General features: G+C 41.3%; 1 protein-coding gene across 2 annotated transcripts in view; it reads left to right on the forward strand.

Moving 5' to 3' along the window:
- The window catches only part of GPC6 (glypican 6), a 903858-nt gene that overhangs the window by 667252 nt on the left and 212033 nt on the right, over positions 1-24573 (forward strand). For both annotated transcript variants that reach the window (XM_060769495.2, XM_060769496.2), the window contains exon 4: positions 3555-3720. In XM_060769495.2, coding sequence (XP_060625478.2) covers positions 3555-3720 — 166 coding nt within the window. The remainder of the gene's footprint in view (positions 1-3554; positions 3721-24573) is intronic.

Here is a 24573-nt window from a genome sequence, read left to right on the forward strand (position 1 = left end):
TTTTCTGAATCAGCATCCCAAATAACTTAACTGAATCTAAAGTTGACCAAAACTGATTTGTGACCCTTTTGATACTAATGTTGGAGAGTAGTCCCTGGTCAAAGTGGTCCCAGGTCAAAGTGCCCTCTGGTCAAAAAAAGGTTGAAAACCACTGCTTTAGATAGATAAATAATGAAGGCATCAACCCCCAGGGTCTCTGGGAGGATTCAGAGATACATCTGGCTATAGAGACATTAGCTAGTTGTTTTCCAGACATCCTCTGCTTTCTCTGAACCATGTCAGGGGCAGTCAGCATCAATAGGGTAGGTTTATAAGAAAATGAAGCAGGAGGCATGACATCTTTCTGCCTGCAGAACACTTACACTACATCTTCATGAAGTAGCATCTCAGTCCATTACTGCAATATGAGGAGAGTCTTGTGGGTAAAATAAGAGTTCCTTGTTGAAAATTAAAGCAAGCCAAATCCACCTTTATATACTTCCCCCTCCCCAATTTTCCCAATACCCCCCCCCCCAGTGATTATGTCAAATTCACTCATATTGCTAACCAACTACACACACTTGTTCACCAATACACAACCAGTAATTACCCAAATGAGCTAAATACCAGCTCTAGATTTAACAGAGAAAAAAACCCCAAATATTTCCTTCAGTGTCCAGATCAGTGCATCCCAGGCGCAACTCAGAATATCATCAGATAAAACAGCCTTTATACACAGGCCAGTTCACCTGTCTCCTACTTTTAATCTGCTAAGTGTCGTATTCACTCTTTGCTTTCTGACGTCTTCTGCACTTATCTGAATACTTCCTGTAAGAATGCAACTAGTAAGGATTATATCCCTAGCACCTACTCCCACCTCGTTGTGTTGGCAAAGATGTAAAACATGAATGAAACTAAATAACTGTTTATAGAAGAAAACATGCAGAGCACATAGTTATACTGGGCTGATATCTATGAATCACCCTCTTGTAAATTAGGACACCCTCTTGTAAATTAGGCGGCAGACTTGTGTTTGTAACACTCAAGGATGGATACTGTAAATGTAGTTAACAGAAGTGGTCATATATAAGTGGTGTATTGAGATAAGGCAAAAGTTTGTTAATGGAATGGATATATCAATTTTTAAAAAAAAATTAGAAGTGATCACTAACAGTTAAAGTGCCAATCTCACCATGATGGGTTCATTGAGGGGATAAAATGCAAACACTGTTAATGCCCAGTTAAACCATAGCCAGGCAATGCAGGGAGATCTCACAACAAACCTGTTACTATCCTGACACTACTTTAAGTATTGGGGAAATAGTGATCCCAGTCAGGGTAAAGTAACATACTTCAACATCAGCTCATGTCCACCTGATTTTAGAAGTGTGTCTATGTGTGTCCATACACTCATACATGCATGTATTACTTTGAATGGGTGTTTATGTCTGGTCCAGAGTTGAGAAAGGTTACCTTTTGGGCTACAAATTCCCAAATCGTCTAGGTCTCCTGGACCTGTTGTCTGGAGGGTTTAGAAATCAGAGCTCTAAAAGTAATATTTGCAAGCTGTAAACTTCACCTCATCCTCCATTGTCCATATAGTTCCCAATGAGTTCTGCAGTTATTGATAGACTTCTCCACCCAGCAGAGGTTGGTTCTAAGACAGGTAGAATCTTGGACTGTTTATTGTTCAGACCACACTGGAGAACTGATTCACCTTCCTGCAGACAAAGGAACCATTCCTGACTCAGAGATACTCATTCCTGAATTCAAGCACAGCAGCTGGGGGAAAACAGGGACAGTAAAGAAAGAAGCTGAAGACTGGGCAGGGAAGAACTTTGTTATAGCTAAAACTGTCAGTCAAACACTGGAAGACATGGAACAACATCCTCACTTTTGAAAGCCAGGGATTAGTGCTGGGAGATTAAAGAACTGTGTATCTCTCGATCATCCCCTTGCTACTACCCAGCCCAGAAAATTGCAAGCTTGTTCAGCTAAACCAGCAGCATTGCACTGAACTTGGGAAAGATAAGCAATTGTCAATGGGAAACAAATATTTTGTGTCAAGCAGCGAGCAAATTTAGTTTTAAAAGAAAGAGAAAACAAGAGGATTTTTTTAACCCTCAGAACATCATTATTTGCTAAATGGCATGTGCTTTCCCTAATATTTGCAAAACAGTCAGCGGGAAGTGACTGCCTTCCGCTAAGATAATGAGTCAAAGAAACACAGAGAGCATATGGAGCTGAAAGGATGATTGCGTAGCCCAGTAAACACAAACCAAAATACACTCAATATTTCCAGAAACGGATCCTGGGTGAACAGACTTTTAAAAATAGCATTATAGAGAATGGCATTTAATCCATTGTATGTATATGTGTGTTTACTTCTTCTGCTTCAAAGTTATATACTAGTATAAGCATTACAACATGGAGCAGATTGATGTGACCCTTTTAACTTTGCTTTAGCCCAGAGTCAGCCAGGAGTGTGCTGATGTTTTGCTTTCCTGAATTAAGGAAATAGGAAGGTTTTGTTCTTTACACCTTTCAAAGTGAACTGAACTGATCTATGTTCCCTGAACTAATGCATTGATCAGAATGAAAGTCCTTGAGAGATGGTCTCACTGTATTAGGACAATCTGTCATGAACATATATTGTTGTTGTTCATTCGTTCAGTCGTCTCCGACTCTCCGTGACCTCATGGACCAGCCCACGCCAGAGCTCCCTGTCGGCCGTCACCACCCCCATATATATTATATATATTAGACATAACATATATTAGACATAATATATATTAGACATTAACAAAATGTCATTAGTTGTGTGAGAGAATATATTTTAAAGTAATAATTGAAATACCCATGGGTATTTAATCCAGAACTATGTGTGAGTGACATACTGATACTTGTTGTTGTTCTTATGTGCCTTCTAGTCATTCCTAACTTAGATGACCCTAAGGGGTTTTCTTGGCAAGATTTATTCAGAGGGAGTTTAACTTAGCCTTCCACTGAAGCTGACAGAGTGTGACTTACTTAAGGTCACCCAATGGGTTTCCGTGACTGAGTAGAGATTTTAACCCTTGTTTCCAGAGTCCTAGTTCTGTGCTCAAAACATTAAACCATGGTAGAAGATAACCTTTCACAAAAACTTTATGTAGAATCTATAATATTCTGACAATTATCAAAGCTAACATAGATATCTGTCAGCCCAAATTTACTTGCTATGTTTAAACAATTTAAGTCTTGCTTGAATAAAATCATTTGCAAGCTGACAAGAATGAATACTTAGGGATGGATGAATTGCTCTGTCTGCAAAGGAAATTGGCCTTTAAATATCACAAATAACAGTACTGAGGTGTTTACTGCCACATACCTTGGAATCATTGATATCTATGCTAGCTTCAATAATTGGCAGGATGGGTTCCATAGGAAGATAATATGAAGGGCTATGTTCTTGTCAGGAAGTACAAATTGTGGTTTTACTGTCTGAGAGCTGTGTTTTTCACTCTTCAGGTCTTCAGATAGAAATAGGAAATTGACTCTATTTGTTTTCTTTTTCCTGCCCTTAAACTTTATAGGTCAGCCCTACCCCAGGATGCATCCGTGCGCTAATGAAGATGCTGTACTGCCCTTACTGCCGGGGACTTCCCACTGTGAAACCTTGCAACAACTACTGCCTCAACGTAATGAAGGGCTGCCTTGCCAACCAGGCTGATTTGGATACCGAGTGGAATCTCTTCATAGGTAGGAATGCTTGGGAGAAGGAGGGGTGTGAAGGGAGAAGGAGGAAAATAGAACTTCATGACAAGTTCAGAAAAGTTCAGCATTTGCCAAATTGAAAATAGAACATCCTGACTGAACGCTTTCACATGATTGTCACTCACAGGCTTGGATCAAGGTTTCTGCAGTCTGCAGGAAAGAATCATTGTTCCACCTTGGAGCTATTTTCATGAAATTTCTCTCAGTGTCACATTGTCATGCTATAGTGAAGTTAAATTTCTAGATGTGTGTGAGAGAGAGAAGGATTGAAAGAGAAAAGGATTGAAAGAGAGATTGAGAGAGTATGTGCATGAGAGAGAAGTTCTCAGGAATGTTTGGATTCAGTTTATGATAAGAACCCTGGAAAGGGGAGGGGGGATGAGAGTGCTGTACATTTGAAAGTATAGCTTCAAGCCTTTCTGCAGCATAAAAGCAGCATAGAGCATGCTTGATTTCTGTCCTAAATCAAATAATCCTTGGGGGGGGGCACTCTGAGAACATCAGCCCCACAATTAATATTACAAAAAATATGCCAAACTGGGTTGTTGTAGGTTTTTCGGGCTGTATGGTCATGTTCTAGAAGCATTCTCTCCTGATGTTTCACCTGCATCTATGGCAGGCATCCTCAGAGGATGTGAGGTCTGCTGGAAACTAGTAAAATTGGGTTCATATATCTGTGGAAAGTCCAGGGTGGGAGACTTTCCACAGAAAGTCTGTTGGAGCTAGGTGTGAATGTTTCAATTGGCCACCTTGATTAGCATTTGATGGCCTGACAGTTTTTAGGTGTGGTTTGTTCCTGCCTGGAGGGATCCTTTGTTGAGAAGTGATTAGCTGTCCCTGATTGTTTCTTGTCTGGAGTTGCCAAACTCTTTCCTTCCAGACACTGGAGGTATTCCATTGCCTGCCTAATCACCCTAAAGGCACTGGGTCTTGATTAATCCTTGGAAGCTAAGCAGGGTCAGTCCTGGTTAGTACTTGGATAGAACGCCATCAATGAATATTGGATGCTTTCAGATGTATTTTAGAGGAAAGAACTGGCAAGACTACCTCTTGAGTATTCCTTGCCAAATAAACCCTATGAAATTCATTTTATCACTATAGGTTGACAGGCAAGTTGAAGGCTTGTGCATACACAACACTGGTAAATAGGGAAGGAAGATTTTCATTTCAGGCAAATATAGGCTCCACTGTAATTCTCCCAGCAATTTGGTGGAGCATATTCCTTCCTAAACAAGCCCTATGAAATTCATAGCATCACCATAGGTTGACAGGTGAATTCAGGGTGAGTGAACATATACACACAAATGCACACATGCAGTCAAAGGATTCTTGCTAACAACCTAGAAAAATCCAGGTGGGAGAGCAAAGACTGAACCGCAACAGAACAGAATGTGCAGTAACCACAACAGAGAGAAAGTGAAAAGAGGAAGAGGGGGAAGGAGAGAAATTGATTTGAACATGTCCTTCATCTGATTTATGCAGCCGCAGGATACATTTTTTAAAATAAAGTACTAGGGAAATGAGGTGAATATCTGACACTTTCCCAGTCAAAGCAAATTCCGTTGGCTGCTGAGAGTGGTGTTTTTTCTTCTTCCTTGCCACAAAATAGCAATTAATTCCCTTGAAGTGCTTGTCTAATCTTGCTACCTTTGTTCTTTCTAATCTTGCTGCCTTCTTTCTATACCTTTGTAGAAAACAAGAGCACAGTGAGTAACAAAGGAGAGCTCTGCTACGAAGGGCAAGATAAATAAAAAAAATAAGTGTAGGGGGGAAAAAAACCTTGACATCTTTATTTTGACAGAAAATGCACAGGTGAACTTGTTTCCTCTATAGAACAGCAGGAGCATGATGTGTTGGCTTTAGAAACTTTGTAGAAATGCAGAGGTGATGAAAAATTAAGGTGAAGGAAGACACGGTGAGAAAAAAACATGTAATTTCTTTACTGCTGTTTGGAGAAAAGTCAGGGAATGGTGCTGATGACTGAGAATCTGCTTATGTTCTCCGCTATCTGAAAATATACCCCTCTGGTTTAAGAGAACTGGAAGAGATTAGAGAAGAGCCAGCAAATCAGAAGAAGTTCTTAGTAGCCAGGTCTTTCCTGCAAGATAGGCAAGCATATATTCCAGAGAATTGGAACCTGTGCTCTAGATGTTGTTGAAATCTAACTTGCACCAGCCTTAGATAGTATCTTAGATGAGGCATTGAATTTTTGCCATTTATTTGATGTGAACTGCTATGAGTCCCGTCCCCCCCAAACAGGGGTGAGAAAAGCAGTATATAAATGCAATACATGCAATAAGTAAATAAATATCTCAAATAATAGGTGATGTTGTCTGATAATATCTAGGGGACACAAGTTCATCTGAGGTGGTACAGCAGAATCCCTGAATTGGGTACAATTGAGGGCCATGAAAATGCCATGTTCAGAATTGCAGTGTTCAGTCATGCAACTTCCTTTCTGGAAAGACAGAAAACAAGGAAGGTGAATCAGCAACATTGACAGTGGACCTTTCATGTACAGGCATAACAGCACTTTGGGTATTGAATTGGACTGGAAATGGCTAAATGGTTTGGCAATAATGTTTTTAACTTGTTTTAATTCAATGTGTTTTATTTATTGTTTAAATTGTTGATTTATTTGTTGTATTTGTTTGTACGTTGTAGCACCGAATTGTGCCGAGTGTAAGCAACCCTGAGACCCCTCCCCCCCCCCCCGGAGGTTGAGAAGGACGGGGTAAAAATGTTGGAAAATAATAATAATAATAATAATAATAATAATAATAATACAGGCCTGGGTGTTTAGAGCTTAGAATCATTCTCAGAATCATTCATCATTTTTATGAGAACTACATTTGTATTTTTTCACAATTAATGCAAGAGATTCATATCCTGTTGTCAACAGAGCACTGGTGTGTTTCCCCCACTATATTCAGTACAATTATGATTTAAAAAATGGCTAGCACTTTGTTTGACACATGTAACATTTCTGCAAACATGATGCAAGAATTCTAACATTTGCATCATTTTCATTAAGCAATTTAAAATGCCTTCTATAATTGAAAAAATGAATTGCACCATTACTTTTAACTCATTACTTGCAGTTTTGATAGCTCATTTGAGCATAATATATACCATATATTTTCATGTGTAAAGTGAACTCAGCCACATCTGCATTGACTATTTAGGATGATATAGAAATGGCAGCTATATGCCACATGGGGCTGACCCAGGGTAACCTGGGGCATGTCCACTTTAATGGATAGGGCCCAAGTATTGGGTAAGTATAGAAGTAGTCTTCATTGAGTTGAGGACAGGTTTGGGGGCCTAACAACCTTATCAGACAGCAGTATTGAGAGACATCATTAAGTTAAGTAAGAGAGGAATCGGGAGCTGATCATACCTTCCAGTCCTCCCTCACTCATTTTCATTTGTTCTCCTCTCATCAGGCTTTTGGTGCTTCCCTGTAGACACCCACTATCTTCCTCATCACACATAGGCAATAAGTATCTGCACCCAGATTTTTTTCTTCATGCAAATCTTCCAGAATCCCTTTTCATGAGACCCAATTGTTCTGCATCTAAATCCATTGGAGCCTTGAGAGAGGGGTGCTGTTTTAAAATATTGCTTTCAACGGGATCCAATTGTTCTGCACCAAAACACATTGGACCCTTGAGACAGGAAGGCTGTTTTCAACCATTGCTTTCCATGGGATCCAATAGTTCTGTGTCAAAACCCACTGGACCCTTTAGACAGCTGTTTTAAACCACTGCTTACCATAGGAAGGAGTAACCATGCATTTCTATAAACAGGGATGATAGCTCTCTTCTAAGTGCAATATTTTAATTGGAACAAACCAGCAAAGGAAAACTGCCTGTTCTCTGTTCTACTGTATGCTATATCTGTCATTAATAACTTTTTAAAATAGAAATTTGTGAAGGGAAGGAGTTTTGCACTTCTGTAAAGAGGGATGACAGCTTGCTGCTAAGGACTGCCCATTTGAATACCCCTTTTCACCATGGTAAGCTACAAAACAAAACAGAGTGTCACAGACCCCACTCATGTTGTTTTGAACCAAAATAATGGATCCTTATTGCTATTTTGGCTAAATTCTTGATTTTCCCCCGTGATTATAGATCTGTCCAATTTCACGATTGCTCTGTAGTTCTGGGACAGGGATGGGGAGGCCAGACTGACAACTGGAAGTCGTCTGATGGCAGCCATGACTCCCAATAAGTCTACAGTGGCTGCCTGTCAAATGGGGGGGGGGGGGGGGCTGTAAGTGTGATGAGGTGGTAAATCATGTTTTTTTGAAATGGTCCATGGATAACGCAGGAGTCATTTTGAGAAGAGGGCAAAGCACTGATGCCACCTAAGGATCCAGGCCCCCTCTACCATTTCCCCGTTGTTCTTTTAGGTTCTTCCCAAGTTTTTGTTTTTCACCATTTCACTCAGAGAAGGAAATGGTTCCTTTTATATATATATATATATATATATATATATATATATATATATATATAAAAATGTTGAGGTAGAGTCCTTACCATGACCCATTGATAAGTTGACCCAGGATTTTTGGGTTGATTTTTTGACTAAAGGTTTTAGACTTAAACATGTGCATATATGGTAGTCCAAGGCACAGTGACATTGGGAAAAGACGCTGTGTTATCGTTTGAGAAGAGGAACTGTAATTTGTCATACTTTCAGCTTTGCTGAAATAGATAATTTCCAGAACTTCCAGAAGGATTGAATTACAAGCAGGTTCCTTCTGTCAGGCAGCCGTCATCCCCTTCTAATAACAATCATCATATACAGTTCCCATCATATGAAACACAACTTCTGTGAGCTGAAAGTATACGGCATCACTGAGCTATGAAAGATTGGATAGAATGCATGAGCAATTTTACCTCTTGAGCTTGTGTTGGCAACATAGCATGATGGAAGAAAATGTAATTTTGTGCATTAACAACCTTTGCTTAGGTAAATGTGACAATATTTATGATCCCACTGCTGCCACCCAAAAGCAGTGTTATCTTCTTCAGTTTATTTGTGCAAATCAAGACCAAACTGGCAAAGAGGCAAGAGAGATGGAGAGGAAACTATCCAGAATTTTTGCAGATAACTTTCATTTGGCTATTGGAAGAAGTAAACAGATTATTCGGAAAATGAATGTAATGCCTGTGTTGCTACACAGCCATGAAAAGCTGGAAGTCTATCCAACTGCTGTGTCTACATTTTTTGTCATATGGTCTATCAAGCCAGGTGCTGGATGAAATGAACCAGAATTTGTAAGTAATCCACTGGAACTGATAGAAGTTATTAATAACGGTTTTCCTTTTTAATAACAAGGAGTAACACCAACTTTTTTTTAAGCAATAATGGAAGCAACTGAAATACTGCAATAATAACACAACAATTCATTGTATCAGAAACAGTGTTTGTAGGAAAAAACATGAGTATTTGTATTTAGAGAAAATATCCCCAACCAAGTTCTTATCCTCCAGTTGTCCTAAATAGACAAGGATAGTCTTTTGTGGAATCTAAAAGACCAAAATGTCTTTTGTCATCCTACCTTGTATTTGTATATGAAAGTATTTGCCCTTATACAACTGCTACAGTTTGTGCACATCCTCTTTCCATGCTTCAGCACCACCATCCTTGAAAGTATTATTTGATGAATATCCTGAGTGGGTTTGACATTGCCACAGCAATTGTAGGGAGAATCAGCAAAACAAGTCTGCCTTGCTTCTCATATATATCTCTTTGCTTGTCACCAAAACCCCAGAGAGATAAAAGTAAGAAATCCTAGCCTTCCTGTCTCAGTGCTTACAGGGCTTAATCCTAAATGACTTTCATTAACATGAGAATAGAAGCCTCCTCTTATTTCTTTTACACAAACACTGTCTCTTGTTATTTCTAGGATGTATAAGATGTTGATGAGTCCACCAAGTGGTGGGTGGTCAACCTTTTCTAATCCTGAATAGTTTTCCCTATTATAAAATGTAATTTTGTTTTCCTGGGAGATTCAGATTCTATCTAAGTATCTTTGGGAGAATTAGATGCTATGTGAAAAATTTCTATTCTTCTGCACCTATGTTGGCAGATGCTTAAGTAACCATATGATCATGGAATAATAGAGTTGAAAGAGACCAGATGGGCAATCCAGTCCAACCCCCTGACATGCAGGGAAAGCACAAAGCACCTGTGATAGATGGCCATCCAGCCTCTGTTCAGAAATCTCCAAAGAAGGAGACTCCACTACACTCCAAGGCAGTGAGTTCCACTGTTGTACAGTCCATCCTAATGTTCAGGTGGGATCTCCTTTCCCGTAATTTGAACCCATTGCTCCAAATTCCAGTCTCCAGAGCAGCAGAAAACAAGCCTGCCCCCTCTTCCTTATGGCATCCTTTCAACTATTTAAACATAGCTATCATGATCTCGGTTTCCATGGTCCTTTCTTAAAGACCTGTAGTTTGAACACGTACATACCACACTGGGACAGAGAGATTTTCATCAATATTTGAAATGTAAAATTGATGACTTAATTTTGTACAAAAAATACTATTTTTTTAAAAAAATCTATGGGTTTAAATTACCCTAGAATTTCAATTACCTTCCAAATTACATATTTCATTCTCTGGTGTGCTACTTACCATGGCAGGAGTGGAAATCTTATAGCACATAGCCCAGGCCATTACAGATCTAACCCAGTTGTCCAGACTCCTAAGAAATCCTGGGATACTCCAGAGTTTTACCAGAGAAGAAAAATGGGTTCCCCTAACACTGTGGAGACCAAAATCCACTGATTGCGGTTCTTCCTGCCTTGGAGCCTGGCGATTCCATCGACGCCTTGGTGACTCTCTATAATGGGGAGATGTCAAGGGCGTTAGATGTGATCGCACCCGAACGCCCCATCTCGTTGCGTCGTGACAGGCCATCTCCCTGGTTCACCGGGGAGCTGACTGTGATGAAGCATGCGAGAAGGGGGCTAGAGCGCAAATGGAGGAAATCTCGGGTCGTGTCTGATCGAGCACGGGCTAAAGCCTCTCTTAAGGCATACTCCGTGGCTATACGGGTGGCCAGGAAATCATTCACGACCACTCGTATAGCGTCTGCAGCAAATAGACCGTCGGAGCTGTTTCGGGTCGTGGGGGAACTCCTCCACCCACCTGTGGTGGAGGAGCTCACTGATGACCCAGCAGCTCGGTGTCGCGATTTCGCACACCATTTTGCAGGTAAAGTCGCTCAGATACGCCTTGAGCTCGACTCCAATTCCATCGCAGTGCCTGAAGAGGTGACGGAGGCATCTGCTTGTCCAATTTTGTGGGATTCTTTTAGGCTTGTTCTCCCTGAAACCGTAGAGGAGGTTCTTGGGGCTGTGAGGGCGACCACCTCACCTCTAGACCCATGCCCATCTTGGCTCATTAAATCAGCCTGGGAGGGGTTGGTTGACTGGTTTGTATTGATTATCAATGCATCGTTGGAGCAAGGGATTTTTCCATCTGGTCTGAAACAGGCTGTGGTCCGTCCATTCCTCAAAAAGGCTTCCCTTGACTCCACGGTGCTGAATAACTACAGGCCAGTCTCCAACCTCCCTTTCTTGGGTAAGGTGCTGGAGCGGGTGGTCGCCTCGCAGCTCCAGAGCTTCCTAGACGATACCAACTACCTAGATCAGTCACAGTCTGGTTTCAGGCCTGGTCATGGCACTGAGACAGCCTTGGTCGCCTTGGTGGATGACCTCCGCAGAGAGCTGGACAGGGGGAGTGTGACCCTGCTGGTTCTCCTGGACATCTCAGCGGCTTTCGATACCATCGATCATGGTATCCTTCTGGGTCGTCTCTCTGGGATGGGCCTTGGGGGTGTGGTCCTGTCGTGGCTCCGGTCCTTCCTGGAGGGACGGACCCAGATGGTGAAGCTGGGAGACGCCTGCTCGGACCCCTGGCCTTTGACCTGTGGGGTCCCGCAAGGCTCCATTCTGTCGCCCATGCTTTTCAACATCTACATGAAACCACTGGGAGAGGTCATCCGGAGTTTTGGAGTTGGGTGCCATCTTTATGCGGATGATGCGCAACTCTACTACTCCTTTCCACCTAATTCCAAGGAGGCTTCTCGGGTGCTGGACGAGTGCCTGGCCGCTGTGTCGATCTGGATGAGGAAGAGCAAGCTGAAGATCAATCCCGACAAGACAGAGGTCCTCCTGGTCAATCGTAAACCGGACCGGGGTATAGGGTGGTTACCTGTGTTGGATGGGGTTACACTCCCCTGAAGCCACAGGTCCGCAGTTTGGGTGTCCTCCTGGATTCTTCGCTCACACTTGAGGCTCAGGTGTCGGCGGTATCCGGGAGGGCCTTTGCACAATTGAGACTTGTGCGCCAACTGCGACCGTACCTCGTGAAGGCTGATCTGGCCGGGGTGGTCCACGCCTTGGTCACCTCTAGAATGGATTACTGCAATGCGCTCTACGTGGGGCTGCCCTTGAAGACGGCTCGGAAACTTCAATTGGTCCAGCGGGCAGCAGTTAGGATGCTAACTGGAGCTCATTATCAGGAGAGGTCAACCCTCCTGTTCAAGGAGCTCCACTGGCTGCCATTTATTTTCCGAGCCCAATTCAAGGTGCAGGTGCTCACCTACAAAGCCCTGAACGGTTTGGGACCACCCTACCTACGTGACCGCATCTCCATCTACGAACCCACACGCTCACTCCGGTCATCTGGGGAGGCCCTGCTCGTGATCCCACCTACGTCGCAAGCGCGCTTGGTGGGGACACGGGACAGGGCCTTCTCTGTGGCGGCCCCCCGACTTTGGAATGCCCTTCCAAAAGAGCTTCGTCAGGCCCCTACTCTAGCAGTTTTCAGAAGGAACCTAAAAACTTGGCTGTTCCGATGTGCCTTCGCAGATTAGGAATCCCCATCCCAAGTCCTAGATGCACTTTAGCACAACTATTGTTGCTGCACACCGCACTTTTAATCTTATGTTCCTCCTGCCATCTCAGCACTTTTAACCCTGTACCCCATTGCGCTGGCCGAACCAGTTTTAATAGTGTCTTGATGTATTGTCATTGTGGTTATTTTGCTTAATTGTTTTGATTTGCTTTGTTTATTGTTGTGTTATGTTTTCTATTGTATTGTATTTGAGGCTTCGGCCCGTGTAAGCCACATCGAGTCCTTCGGGAGATGCTAGCGGGGTACAAATAAAGTTAATAATAAAAATAATAATAATATGAAAATAACTAAATTAACTAAATGTATATATTACAAATACACATATCAAAAAAACAGGACTGCCACATTCACATTAAGTAGAAACCACTAGTTCTTCGTGTGAGTAAATGTCCTGTTCTTTATTACATAAAACAAAGTCTTCGTGTGAGTAAATGTCCTGTTCTTTATTACATATGAGTAGACTCCAGTAGTCACATGAATTGACTCCAACCTACGACCGGTTTCGACTCACAAGAGCCTTCGTCAGGCGGTTGGGTTCAAATTATCACAGAAAGCTCAACTTTTGAGGTGAGAAATTCACCAGCAGTCTTCTGTAGGGGTGGATCAACTAGTCTTTGTTGAGCAATATACCCTGCAAGGAGTTTTATTCTGTGGCGAATAAATTTGTTTGTAAGTCTAAACAGGTACCTTTTAAAGTGTAACTCTAGCAAATAATAATAACAATTAATTCTGGAAAGCATAAGGGAGGGATAACACCACTGTAATGTTTGCTTTGCCTCACTTTCTGGCCCAGTGACAATTGGATTTTGAAATTTTTGGCTTGTTGTAGAAACAAGGATTAGTGATAAAGCTTCAGTTGAGAAACCTTTCCCCCATGATAATTCTTCTAGGAGTGAATTTCCCTTCCTAGGGGTTATTTCTCTCACTTCTTGTTGTTTCATCCGTTTGTAATGAGGAGTCAGATGTAAGTTGGATGTTTGTAACTCAGGGACTGCCTATACTCACTTTAGCCTAAGACCCTATTGGTGATTCTAACAAGGCAAATTGTGGCACACACGTCCCATTAACACATTGTTCTATGTATTCAGTATTTTGAAACAAGTAGGAGCTGATGAATAAGTTTTAAGAATGGTCTGATATCAGGAAAGGGAAGGGGAAGTGATTCCTAGCACTTTGCACAATGTACCAATTCTATATTCTCAATGCCTTCTCTGAATTCCATATTGGATACATCTCTCTTGCTTTTCCATGCTGGTTATTTCCCAAAGATGGAGCACCTATAAAAACCCTAAGACAGGGGACAATGTTTAATATACAGGACTATTCAGTGAATGGCAGCCAAAATAAAACAACACCTAACCAGTGATGTTGATATATAGTTTGCAAGAGCTTTCTGTGTGCCTGTACTGTAACTCATATTTTTTTTGTGCAGCACAGAGTTCAAGCAGAAATACCTTCCATTTTAAACTTCCATTGTAACTCTGCTAATCTAGCTTGTGTTTCATTCACATGTTGGTCTAATGGCAGTCCTTTTATCCTTTGCACTGCTTTTATATAATATCATTTTTAATTTTTGCTGCTTTGGGTCTGTTTTTGAAGAGAAAAGGTGATATATAAATAAATAAATATAATAAAATAGCCTTTTTTTTTTAGGATAAGGCTGAGCAATACCAACTCACTCAAGGTTACCCAATGGCTGGATTTGAACTTGTGCCATTTTGTTGAATTCTGGCGTTACTTAGCTACAGGCTCCTTTGTTTTCATAGTTAAAATATTCATGTGAGCTAATGCTAACCATAGAGTTAGACAAAATGAAATAACAGTTATTATGAATCAGCAAGATGCTGTAGATTTATATGCACCCTGTTGCCTAGGTGGTGATCTTCAGGTTCAACACAATGTGCCAAGCCCCTCACAGTGCTGAAATAATATTTTCTGCCAGTTTGCTTAGCTTCTGTATGTAGAAGTAACAGGTGTGTCATTTTGTCCTTTGGAGCACTGTTTCTTAACCTTTGGGTCTCAATCCCAAATGGAGTCCCCTTAGTTCAATATTGGGGTCTCAAAAATTGGCTAAAAGTTTTCAGTATGTCACCTAGTGGCTGGTCTAGAACATTCATGTCAGCCAAGAATTCCAAAGCCTGGATCTTGAAGATTGATCCAAATTGATTTCAAAGTGGAACAGAACAGAGATTTCAAGGACTCACTTTAAATAGTTTACACATTAAAATCTTCTCCAGTGCCTGTAAGATCTTTCTCTATTGTAAAGTGCTGGAAACATTTTGATAGAGATGTCTTTAATTCACATGGTCCAGAGAAAATGAGTTCATTGTGTTGTGTTGATAGAAAAATTGCTTTCAGTAGCACAAATGTTTGCGAAAAGAAGAAGGATACAGCTCCATGTTAATTCATTTGTTAATTATTCCGTTATGCTCTGTTTTGTTCATCTTCTTTTTTTACTTGAAGCAGACTTTTAGGAAAGGGGGATGGGTACCAACAGCTCAGTGGGAATAGATGAGAATGCTCCAGCCTATCAGACTTATTCCCAGGAGTTTCAAGTAATTTATTCTCAACTGGATGATTATGTTTTGGAAACACTTTTCCCCCATTTGCTTACAAATCAAAATGCTGACATTTTGCAATTATGAATTATCTCTAAATTGCCTTGCATTTCTAGCATAGCGCTTGAAGCAACATCTACCAACCGAAGTGGCTCAGTGTTTACTTTGTTTTTAAGTTTGTTGCTTTGCTGAGTGGAAACAATTGAGAATAGTTGGGAAAGTGTTTCCCTGTGCTTGTTTTGGCCTTGCCAAAAGTTGGGAAAGGGACTTTCAATGACAATGTGAAGATAAATGAATGTAGCAATCACAATGCATACATACTTTCAAGGCCCAAAGCTGGCTGAAATATAGAGAATGCCATGTATTGTTCTCTGAAGCTCAATGCATTTGCTGTGCTTTCTGTTTTCCTTTTACTTTGTAACATTTGGAGGAGATCTGGAAAGATTTCACTTTATAGGCAGGTGGAAATACATGCCGGAATTCTATATCACCATCTGTTATGTAACATTGTACACACCTAGCTATGGAGCATGGGCATTAAAAACTAAAACTATCTAGTAGTTTGTGATCTTGCTGTTTTATCAGTTTTAAATAAATTATTTTATACAATGTTTTTCACAAGAAATAAAAAAACTAAAAACCCTGGTAGTGAATTGCAAAGATGTGTAAGAGGACACTGGCAAGATATTCTTTCGAGCTCAACATTAATAGGATAATGCAGTACACATTAGGACAGATGTTATGTACATCTTGTTACACATTGATCCCATAGTGTAATAGCCACTTTGTGTAATGGTCACCTTTGACCTCACCAGACAGGGGCGAATTCAGCAGCATGCACCAATTCACCGATCCTTTTATGACGGAGCCCACTGGCTCCCATCCCATGATGCACTGCAACTTCCAGTGGGACTCTCTTTTAAAAGGGAAGGTGAACCAGCACATGACACTGCTGTGCTAACACAGGAGGCTTTCTGTGTTCCCTTGGATCAATGGGGGGAACCCAGGCAGAGAACCCCTGTGGGATCAGGACTTGTGTGAGTTAGGCAATGTAGAGCATGAAGCGACGGGTTCCCCATGCCGCCCTGCAGGCACCACTTGAACTGCCACGGTCCATAGTGATTCTGGTGGCACGTTTGGTGATGTCATTCATTGGGTTTCACCACATCTAATGGATGGAGCCCAATGCCAGCCATCACATGAAGTTGTGTAACTTCCGGCAGAGGCTCTGCTCCCATTCAGGGTAAAAGCATTGCCATATGCTTTCCCCACAACACGGTAGGCTTCCTGTGTTCTGCTGGCTCCAGTGTAGCCAGCATGGGGCCTTGCCAGGAGGGCAATCCTTCCCCCATGCAATGGGGAAAGTGTCACCAAGAGGGAGCTGTGCTCAGGGTGACAGATTTGCCCCACTGCCTCTCTCCTTTCTCGGCAAAGCCAGGTGAAGTGGGACGATTCACCTGGCCTTTGTTATTAGGTCAAAAGTGATGTTTTCATTGTACATATCTTAAAACACTTTCTAATGGAGTCCAGTTCTGATCCTGAGGATCTCTCTGTGAGTGATCACAAATATAGATCACAATTATTCTGTGAACAATGGAGGATGATGGTCTCTATGTCAATGCATCAGTGAATCCATTCCAGGTTGCACTTTTAAGGAGTTATCCAAATGCCTGCACCTGTGTGGGTGTGGGTGGGGGGGGATGGTTCAGCTTCTTGGATACCTCCTATAAACTCTGTGGATTCGCTACCCTACTGACATGGGAGCCAGCAGCCCATCCTTAGTTCCTTTGGCCCATCCATCCTCTAGTGGCCATTCTATTTGTCATCCATACTGAACTAGGTTGTTCCTTGGATGGCCTATACACAGTCCAGTTCTAGGGTCTACTGGAAGTACTGAGCAATTCCAGAAGTTGTAATCCAAAAATGTAAGTCTTCCAACTTTTGTCCAAACCTTAGTTGCTTGATTGAATCTGTCAGAGTTTGTACTTTGCTGATATAGCCTTCAAGAACCCAAGGTCACCCTCCCATACTCTGATGAAGCAGAAGAATAGTTGTTTGTGAAAGCCAGTCATGAAAGTTATGAAAAAATAACAGTTTATTCTCTGAGAGATGTTGCATATGCATAGAGCTTATTGAACTAAATTTAAACCCTTGGGGTGTTGGTAGCTTTCCAGATCATTGCATTTAATTCAGGTAGTACAATATTTTATTTGGAAACAAAAGCACCATGTGTGCTATTTTGCCATGTAAACAAATGCACACATGCAAAATTGGCTGACTGCAATTTTGATGCCTTTCAGGTGACCTGAAATTTTCCTTCATTTGTAAACAGTTAGCAAACATCTTTGTCCTTAATGTAGAACTTCCCTGATAAAGTACCATTTCCATCTGTTTCACCCGACTAGCTTTTGCAACAGTATTGTCAGACAGTTCATTCATTTTCTTAGGCACTGTTTCAATCTGAGAGTTTTAGCTTGCAAGAATTTTTGAAGTCAGAATAGTGTTTGAGCTGAGGCCATATTTCACATTTTCCTGAATTTCCACAATATATGGTAGTGCTTTGTCATATAATCCATAATGTTTTCCTGATCACTACTATTTTTAAAATACTGAATTTTAAAAAGAAAAAAATAACCTGTATTACCTCACTTAGTAATAGAGTCAGCTGTCCAAGAAGTTCTATCATGATGAGTTGAATATTTCCCATTAGTGTTAATGGAAAAGCACTACAGCCTTGAAAATTCATAAACTGGATGAAGCGTTTCTATGGCCCAGGAGATAACTAAGTGAATTTCAATGACTTTAGGCTCCTTCATTTTCAACATTTATTTGGAGTTCAGTGAAGACATTTTAAGCCAACAATCCTCAAAACTCTGTTGAACCCTTAATCCTTAAAATCCCCGATTCCTTGAACTCATTGGGATTTACTTCCAAATAAAGACACAGAGGATTGGACTGCATGACTCGTTGACTGAATTGATAATGTACCTTACATGATCAGTTACTACTTCTTCCATATAATCTTCATTACTGTTCTTGTTATGTGCCTACAAATCAATGCTGATTTATGTCAATGCTATTATTGGGATTTCTTGGCGTGATTTATTCAGAGGAGGTTTACCACTGCTGTCATCTATAGTTCAAAGCGTGTTATATTTCTCCTTGGACACCCAGCAGGTGTCCATGACTAGGAGGGGATTTCAGCACTGGAGTATTCTAAATGCCCCTCCCTCAACTGTAAATCTACATAATAGAACCATAGCAATTAAAGTAGAATAGTAACACTATAATTCTGTGGGGTGCGCAGGCTCTGGGGACATTAACCTAACTCTCAATGTCTCCTGTCAGGTCAATCCATTTCTATCAGAAATAGGACTATCAACAAATAAAAGAGGGAACTTTGTGGTGATACCCTGATATTCGAATACCTAAATATACTACTGTTATTCAGAAAAAATATTCATCAGTACATTTTAATAGATGTAATTGATTTAACTAGCCTTTATAACTTTTCTGTAGTACACAAATGGAAAACAGGGGTGAGAGTATTTGTAACATCTTAGTTTGTATGCCCATTCCCCCAAATAATAAGTTTTTTATCTTCACTTGAAATACCTTCCTCTACCCAAAATTGAATGTTGCTCTTACCTAAAATTGCCCTTCCCATTAGTGCAGTAAAAGAGTATCAGAACTTTTAAAGCAATCATTTTTATGGCTACAATTCTTCTGGCAAAAGCCCTTAGCAAGCATGGCTAGTGGCCAGCCACCATGTTGGCAGGGGAAGCCTTGGAATTATAGTCCAAAAATAACTTTTCAAAGTGCCGGAGAGAGTAAAACCCTGTAGCAGGAGGTAGGTTTGGGCAAAGATGGCCATAATTTGAATGTACACAGCTACATGTGTCTGCAGAGTTCAGAGAAAGTCTTGGCAACCCACTGGTACTGAACCTGTTTTAGCACTGCTGAGCAGCCATCCTTGCCATCCCTTCCTGTTCTCCGGTTTGTGGCACATAACTGTATAACACTGAAATAATGAGAGGGCATGGTAAGGGCCATCCCTTGTTCCTGGACCATCCAAGTCCAGGAGGTATAGAATGGCAGTGAAAAGAGTTACAGCCAGTTCCATCTTGGAACTGGTCCTAATGTTTACATTGTCACGAAATGAAAAAAAAATACTCCAATTGGCCTTGCTCCATGTTATCCCAAATCAGCTCTGACCATCACAAAGCTGATCCAGGGTTTGTTCACATTACATGACCGGCATAGATGTCTCCCTAACCATCCCATGGTGATAAGACTTTTCTGGATGCACTTTAGAGTGTCTGGGGCTTCTTTAAACTCTTGCCTTATTCTCAGTCAAGAAAAAGGAACCTTTTTAGGCTTCCATATTAATTATGTGATTTCAGGATGGGTAATCTATAGCCACCTAAATGATGCTGGATGACAACTCTCATCGGCCTGCGCTGATATAGCCCTATGACTATATCTCCCCCCCCCCCCGCCCTGGGCTGCCATTTCATCAGCAAGTGTGACAAAATGACAGGCATGTGGAGTATCAGATGGGGGAATTGCCACCCAACCAGGGCAGATGTGTGCTGCATTGAGTGGAACCAACACAACATGGGAACCTTCCTGTGTTAACAAGGAAGCATTCTAGGATGCTTTCACACCATTTTAGGGCAGGACCTACACCAGAAGTTGAAGGATGTTGTGTGATGAAATGTGTGCCTAACCATCCCTCAACTGGGGCAGAAGTGTGCTAGGAAGCTAAAAATGTCATAAGATCCCTAGTCAACATAACCAATAGTGAGAGATGCTTGGAGCTACACTAATGTGCTGCAGATGTCACATTCCTGTCATAACTTGTGAAAACAATATGATAAAAATAAACACACAGATTACTTTGTCTTTTTCAGGGAGGTTTAGCTATGAGACTAAAATGAGGGCATTTCCCATCCAATAAAAAAACTTGCCCACCAAATAAAATTTTCTTTCTGTCCCCAAATTTCTGGCATTGCAAGTTGTAGCTGTGTTCTTGTTTCACAATGGGTGAGGAATGGATAGCCTAGTTTCTTAACCACAGTTCATATTTGGGTCTGATCTAATATTGACCAAATTGGGAACACATCAAAATTATCAAATCACTGAATTTTGTTCCAAACTAAATCAAAGACTGTGTGCTGATATGGCTGTACCAGGAGCTCCAGCTTTATTTGCTTTGTATTAAATGTTTGCTTGCAGTCCAAGGTTTCAGGGATTCTGCAGAAAGGTGGCTTCCTTTGGTTGCAGTTGTAGGCAAGTCACCTGTCCATCATCGTTAAGTTTTGGTTCCGCCCCTTGTTCAGGGCAATTGGGAAGGGAAGGGAGCCATTTTTAGTTAGTCTCAGTAAGGAAAGCTAATTTAGAGGACGTGTACAAGCTTCTCCTGTACAAAAGCTTCAACCCTTAAGACTTTCCAGGGGAGAACAGTCTTAAGAGCATCCAAAGAATTCCAAAGATTTCCAGGGAAATAGCCCTAAAGCTTTGAGGAATTTTGGAGGGTAAACAGTTTGGAAGACCAAAGAACTCCAGCTGGAGAATCTACTGGCCTTACTGGTAGGTCCACTCGGTACTCGAGGCGCAGTTCAATCCTGTAGCAGAGCCCACATCAGTAAGGCTTAGATTACAGTCAGCCTGGGAGAAGTTAAAAAGGGATTTTCCTTTAAAGTAAAGAAACAGTTATTGAAGACAATTACCTGTCCCTCATGGACATGATTAGGAAGCCACCAGTTGCATAATAGCCTGGAAGCACTTGTTTAACTTTATCGAAGACAAGAAAAGTTTCTGTTTGATTGTTCATTAATAAAGGACTTTGTTATACTTCACAAGCCATCTAAAGACCATTTGTGGTGGAAAATCCTTGAGAACTTCTCTTCGGGGGCCCTGGCTTCCTGCTGGGCTCAAGTTGCACGTCCTATTTTAAAGGCAATTCTTTACAGGCCCAGCGTGTGACAGAACAGACTGTATTCACAATCCCAATTTTTAAGCATTGCTATGAACTTTTCCAGAGATCAAAAGAAAGTTCCAAGGCTTGACGACACTGAAAATGCTATGAAAATTAATCCTCTACAAAGTTTCTTCTAACAGATAAATTCCTGTTTATTTTTTAGTCAATTGTATAGCCAGACCTTTTCATAGAATGGTTAACAGCCCATGCAGATGCCTTGAATTAATATTGTTATTGTCATCGTGTCACCCTAAGGTGAACCTATCATGAGGTTTTCTGGAGCTGAGTGTGTGGGTCATCCAAGGTCACCCAGTAGGTTTCCATGACCAATCAGGGAACAGAATCCTGGTCTCCAGTGTTGTAGCTCAGTGCTCAAACCACTACATGACACCAGTTTATTCCTTAAGGTAAAAACAATGTATAAGCTATGAGTCAGTGCGGGCCATGTGCTTGTTTAATCAGAAGGAAGTTTATTTGTGTCCAGTGCTGTTTATACAGATGGGCATAGGATTATTAGCCTATTATTAGTACTATTGTGATCTGGTGCATAATAATCCAATAGCAAATTTATGCTAAGGTGAGATCAATTGTTTGTAAAATGCTTATTCCCAGCAAAATATACATAGGATTGTACCCTCATGGTCCTATGCTGTGTGCATTTACTTAGGAGAGTAAATTCCTTTCAATTTGGAAGGTCTGGTTGCTAGTCAAAGTAAATGTTCATGGGATTACATCAAAACCGTCCATGCACAAGGTTAAATGCACTCAGCTGGATGCATTTTCAGATGTTCAGGTGGCAGACCAAGGAAGCCAATTTTAAAAGGAAAAAGGGGACTATCCATCAGAAAAATAAAAGAGAGATCCAGCTGAGTGAATAGCTGCTGCCCTTTCTTGTACTATCTTGTAGTAGGACTGTAACTTTAATGTGAATAACTTTTTGCACTAAACATGGCCACCAGATTCACAAGATGATTAAGAAGGGGCTGTAATTTTTTAAACAATATTTCTACAAAGTGTTGGGAAAATGAATGGAATTAGTGAGAAGAAAACATACTTAGTTGGAGCAATCAAAGACTAGGACAGAGTTTAAATAGTGCATTTAAGAGTTCACATATGTAGACTTTGATTGGAATCCTCACAGCAGACATGTCCAAAGTTCGGCCAAGGGGCCAATTGCAGCCCCTGTTCAAATTTCCACTGGCTCTCTCTCTCCAGGCCTCTCTCTCTCCCTCCCATGCTTCTTTCCTCTCTGTGTTCCTTGGCTCCCTCCCTCCCTCCTTTCTTGACTTTCTTCTTGGGAATCAGGGCCCCAGAAAAGGCAGGCTCTATAGGAAGAGAGAAAGAGAGACAGAGGCCTCTTGCGTTCCTTCATCCCTATTAAGTGTTGCCTTCTCAAAGGCAACAGACAGTGACTCCAGCCTCAGGCATCCCGTCCCGGTGTCCCCTTGTCCCTCTCTCTTCCCCCGCTCTTTATTTTTTTGCAAAGGAAGGATCCCCAATTGCCCTGCTTGGCCCAGGTTCTCACTACTGTTACTGCTGCTGCTGAATGGATGGAAGGGCAGGCCCCAGAGGCTGAGGGCCTGCCTGGTTTCCTTCCCTCCCTTCTCCGCCCAGCCTTTGTCCCACATCACCATCCCATGTTTTCCAAAAAGGCTTCCCTGCTCTCCTCTCCAGCTCTTCTCTTGTGGCAACTATCAGCTTCCTACCACAATCAAAGCCCTCCCAACAGATGGCCATGCTGCTTCTGCTGAAAAACCTTTAGAGAAGGAGGTTCCACCACACTCGGAGGCAGAATATGCCACTGTCTGAAATGACTTGAAGACACCAGTCCTACTTAATTTGACTCTCATCAGTCAAAAGCAGGCTCACACTCCCCAATGAAAGACTGATATGTTTAAATTGGTTAAAATTGTTCTTCATTTGATATATTGTATTATTCTTTCATGTTGTTGGGGGGGGGGGGGGTTGAACTACAAATAAGACATGCAGTGTGCAAATGAATACATTCATGTTTTTTTTTCAAACTGTAGTCCCCGTCCCCCCCCAACAGACTGAGGGACCATGAACTGGCCTTTATTTCAAAAGGTTTAGACACCCCTACCATACAGGATAGCCGTCCATCTATTTTGCTGATTGAAGCAAAGCAGTAAGTCCTACACACACACACACACACACATCCACTCCCCACACAAATACATCGAAGTGTAGAACAGCAAAGACTGGCTAAAGTGTTTTGACCATTGAAGGAGAAATTCCAACAGAAACTCCCATAGGCAGCTTTCACCTCCTCTTCCCTGCCAGTAAAAATACAGGAAAAATCAAATTTTAAATAGGTAAATCTATGTTCCTCTTCTATAGCAACCTGGCTCAGGAATTCCTTCAACATCAAAGACAAAGCCTACTCTTTGATGAGTTTCAAATGGGCATTGAAAACATTTTAGTCAAAGGTTGTCAGAGTGAAAACTGAAGAGGGCCCCTTTGTTTTTCATGATTGTGTAGAAAGGTTGCTATTTCAGCAGGTGCCATTTGTTACCTGGTTGTATGACAAGTGATGTTTGCTACTTCAGTACAGCCATAAAAAGTACAGAAGCCTTCTCTAGGTTTCAATCTGGCAACCTTCTTCAGGTTCACAGTGGCTGAAGGATTTTTATTATGAGATTAGAGGTTGTACATGACTTTATTTTCATGCTCTGTTGTCGTTCTTTTACTGTAGCACTTTATTTTGTAAATCACCTTCTTAGCTGATGACCCTTTTTAGCTGATACACCCATATTTATAATCAATAATCAATAATATATATTTAAAAACACACCTAGAATAGGATTCTGGTGTGGCTACTTCCCTCTGCTTAACAGTAGAGACACCACCCTGCTCCATACTATTGGCCATTTATGTTTCAAATCCAGCAAATGAGGCTGAAAGTGAGTGACATGCTACCAAAGGAGATCATAATGGCAGAGTTGAATTTCAACTGTTGACTTCTTGATTTGTAGTTTGTTCTTTTAGTTACAATGAGCTGCATCTGCTCTCTAAGCATTACAACAGACAGGGAACCTGTGTGTCTTTTATGGTTTTCCTCGTTTATGCCTCATTACATATGTGTATATGCTTGCTACATATGCGTATATGCTCACTCCTACAGAACTTCATTAGCTGTCTGTTGCAGGGAAATGTGCAACAAGATACCACACCATGTGGGATGAATCATGAGAAATTTGTGGCAAAGGGAATGTGGAATAAGGTGAGAGCTGATTTAGCCCAAGAAAGTTTTCTACTGGAAGCAGAACTCTAAATTGTGAAATGCATGAACTAAGTTGCATCGTACCCAAAATCAGCAGAAAAATAACTTATCTCTATC

This window comes from Anolis sagrei, chromosome 3, assembly GCF_037176765.1.
Source record: "Anolis sagrei isolate rAnoSag1 chromosome 3, rAnoSag1.mat, whole genome shotgun sequence".
Taxonomy (NCBI): Eukaryota; Metazoa; Chordata; class Lepidosauria; order Squamata; family Dactyloidae; genus Anolis; species Anolis sagrei.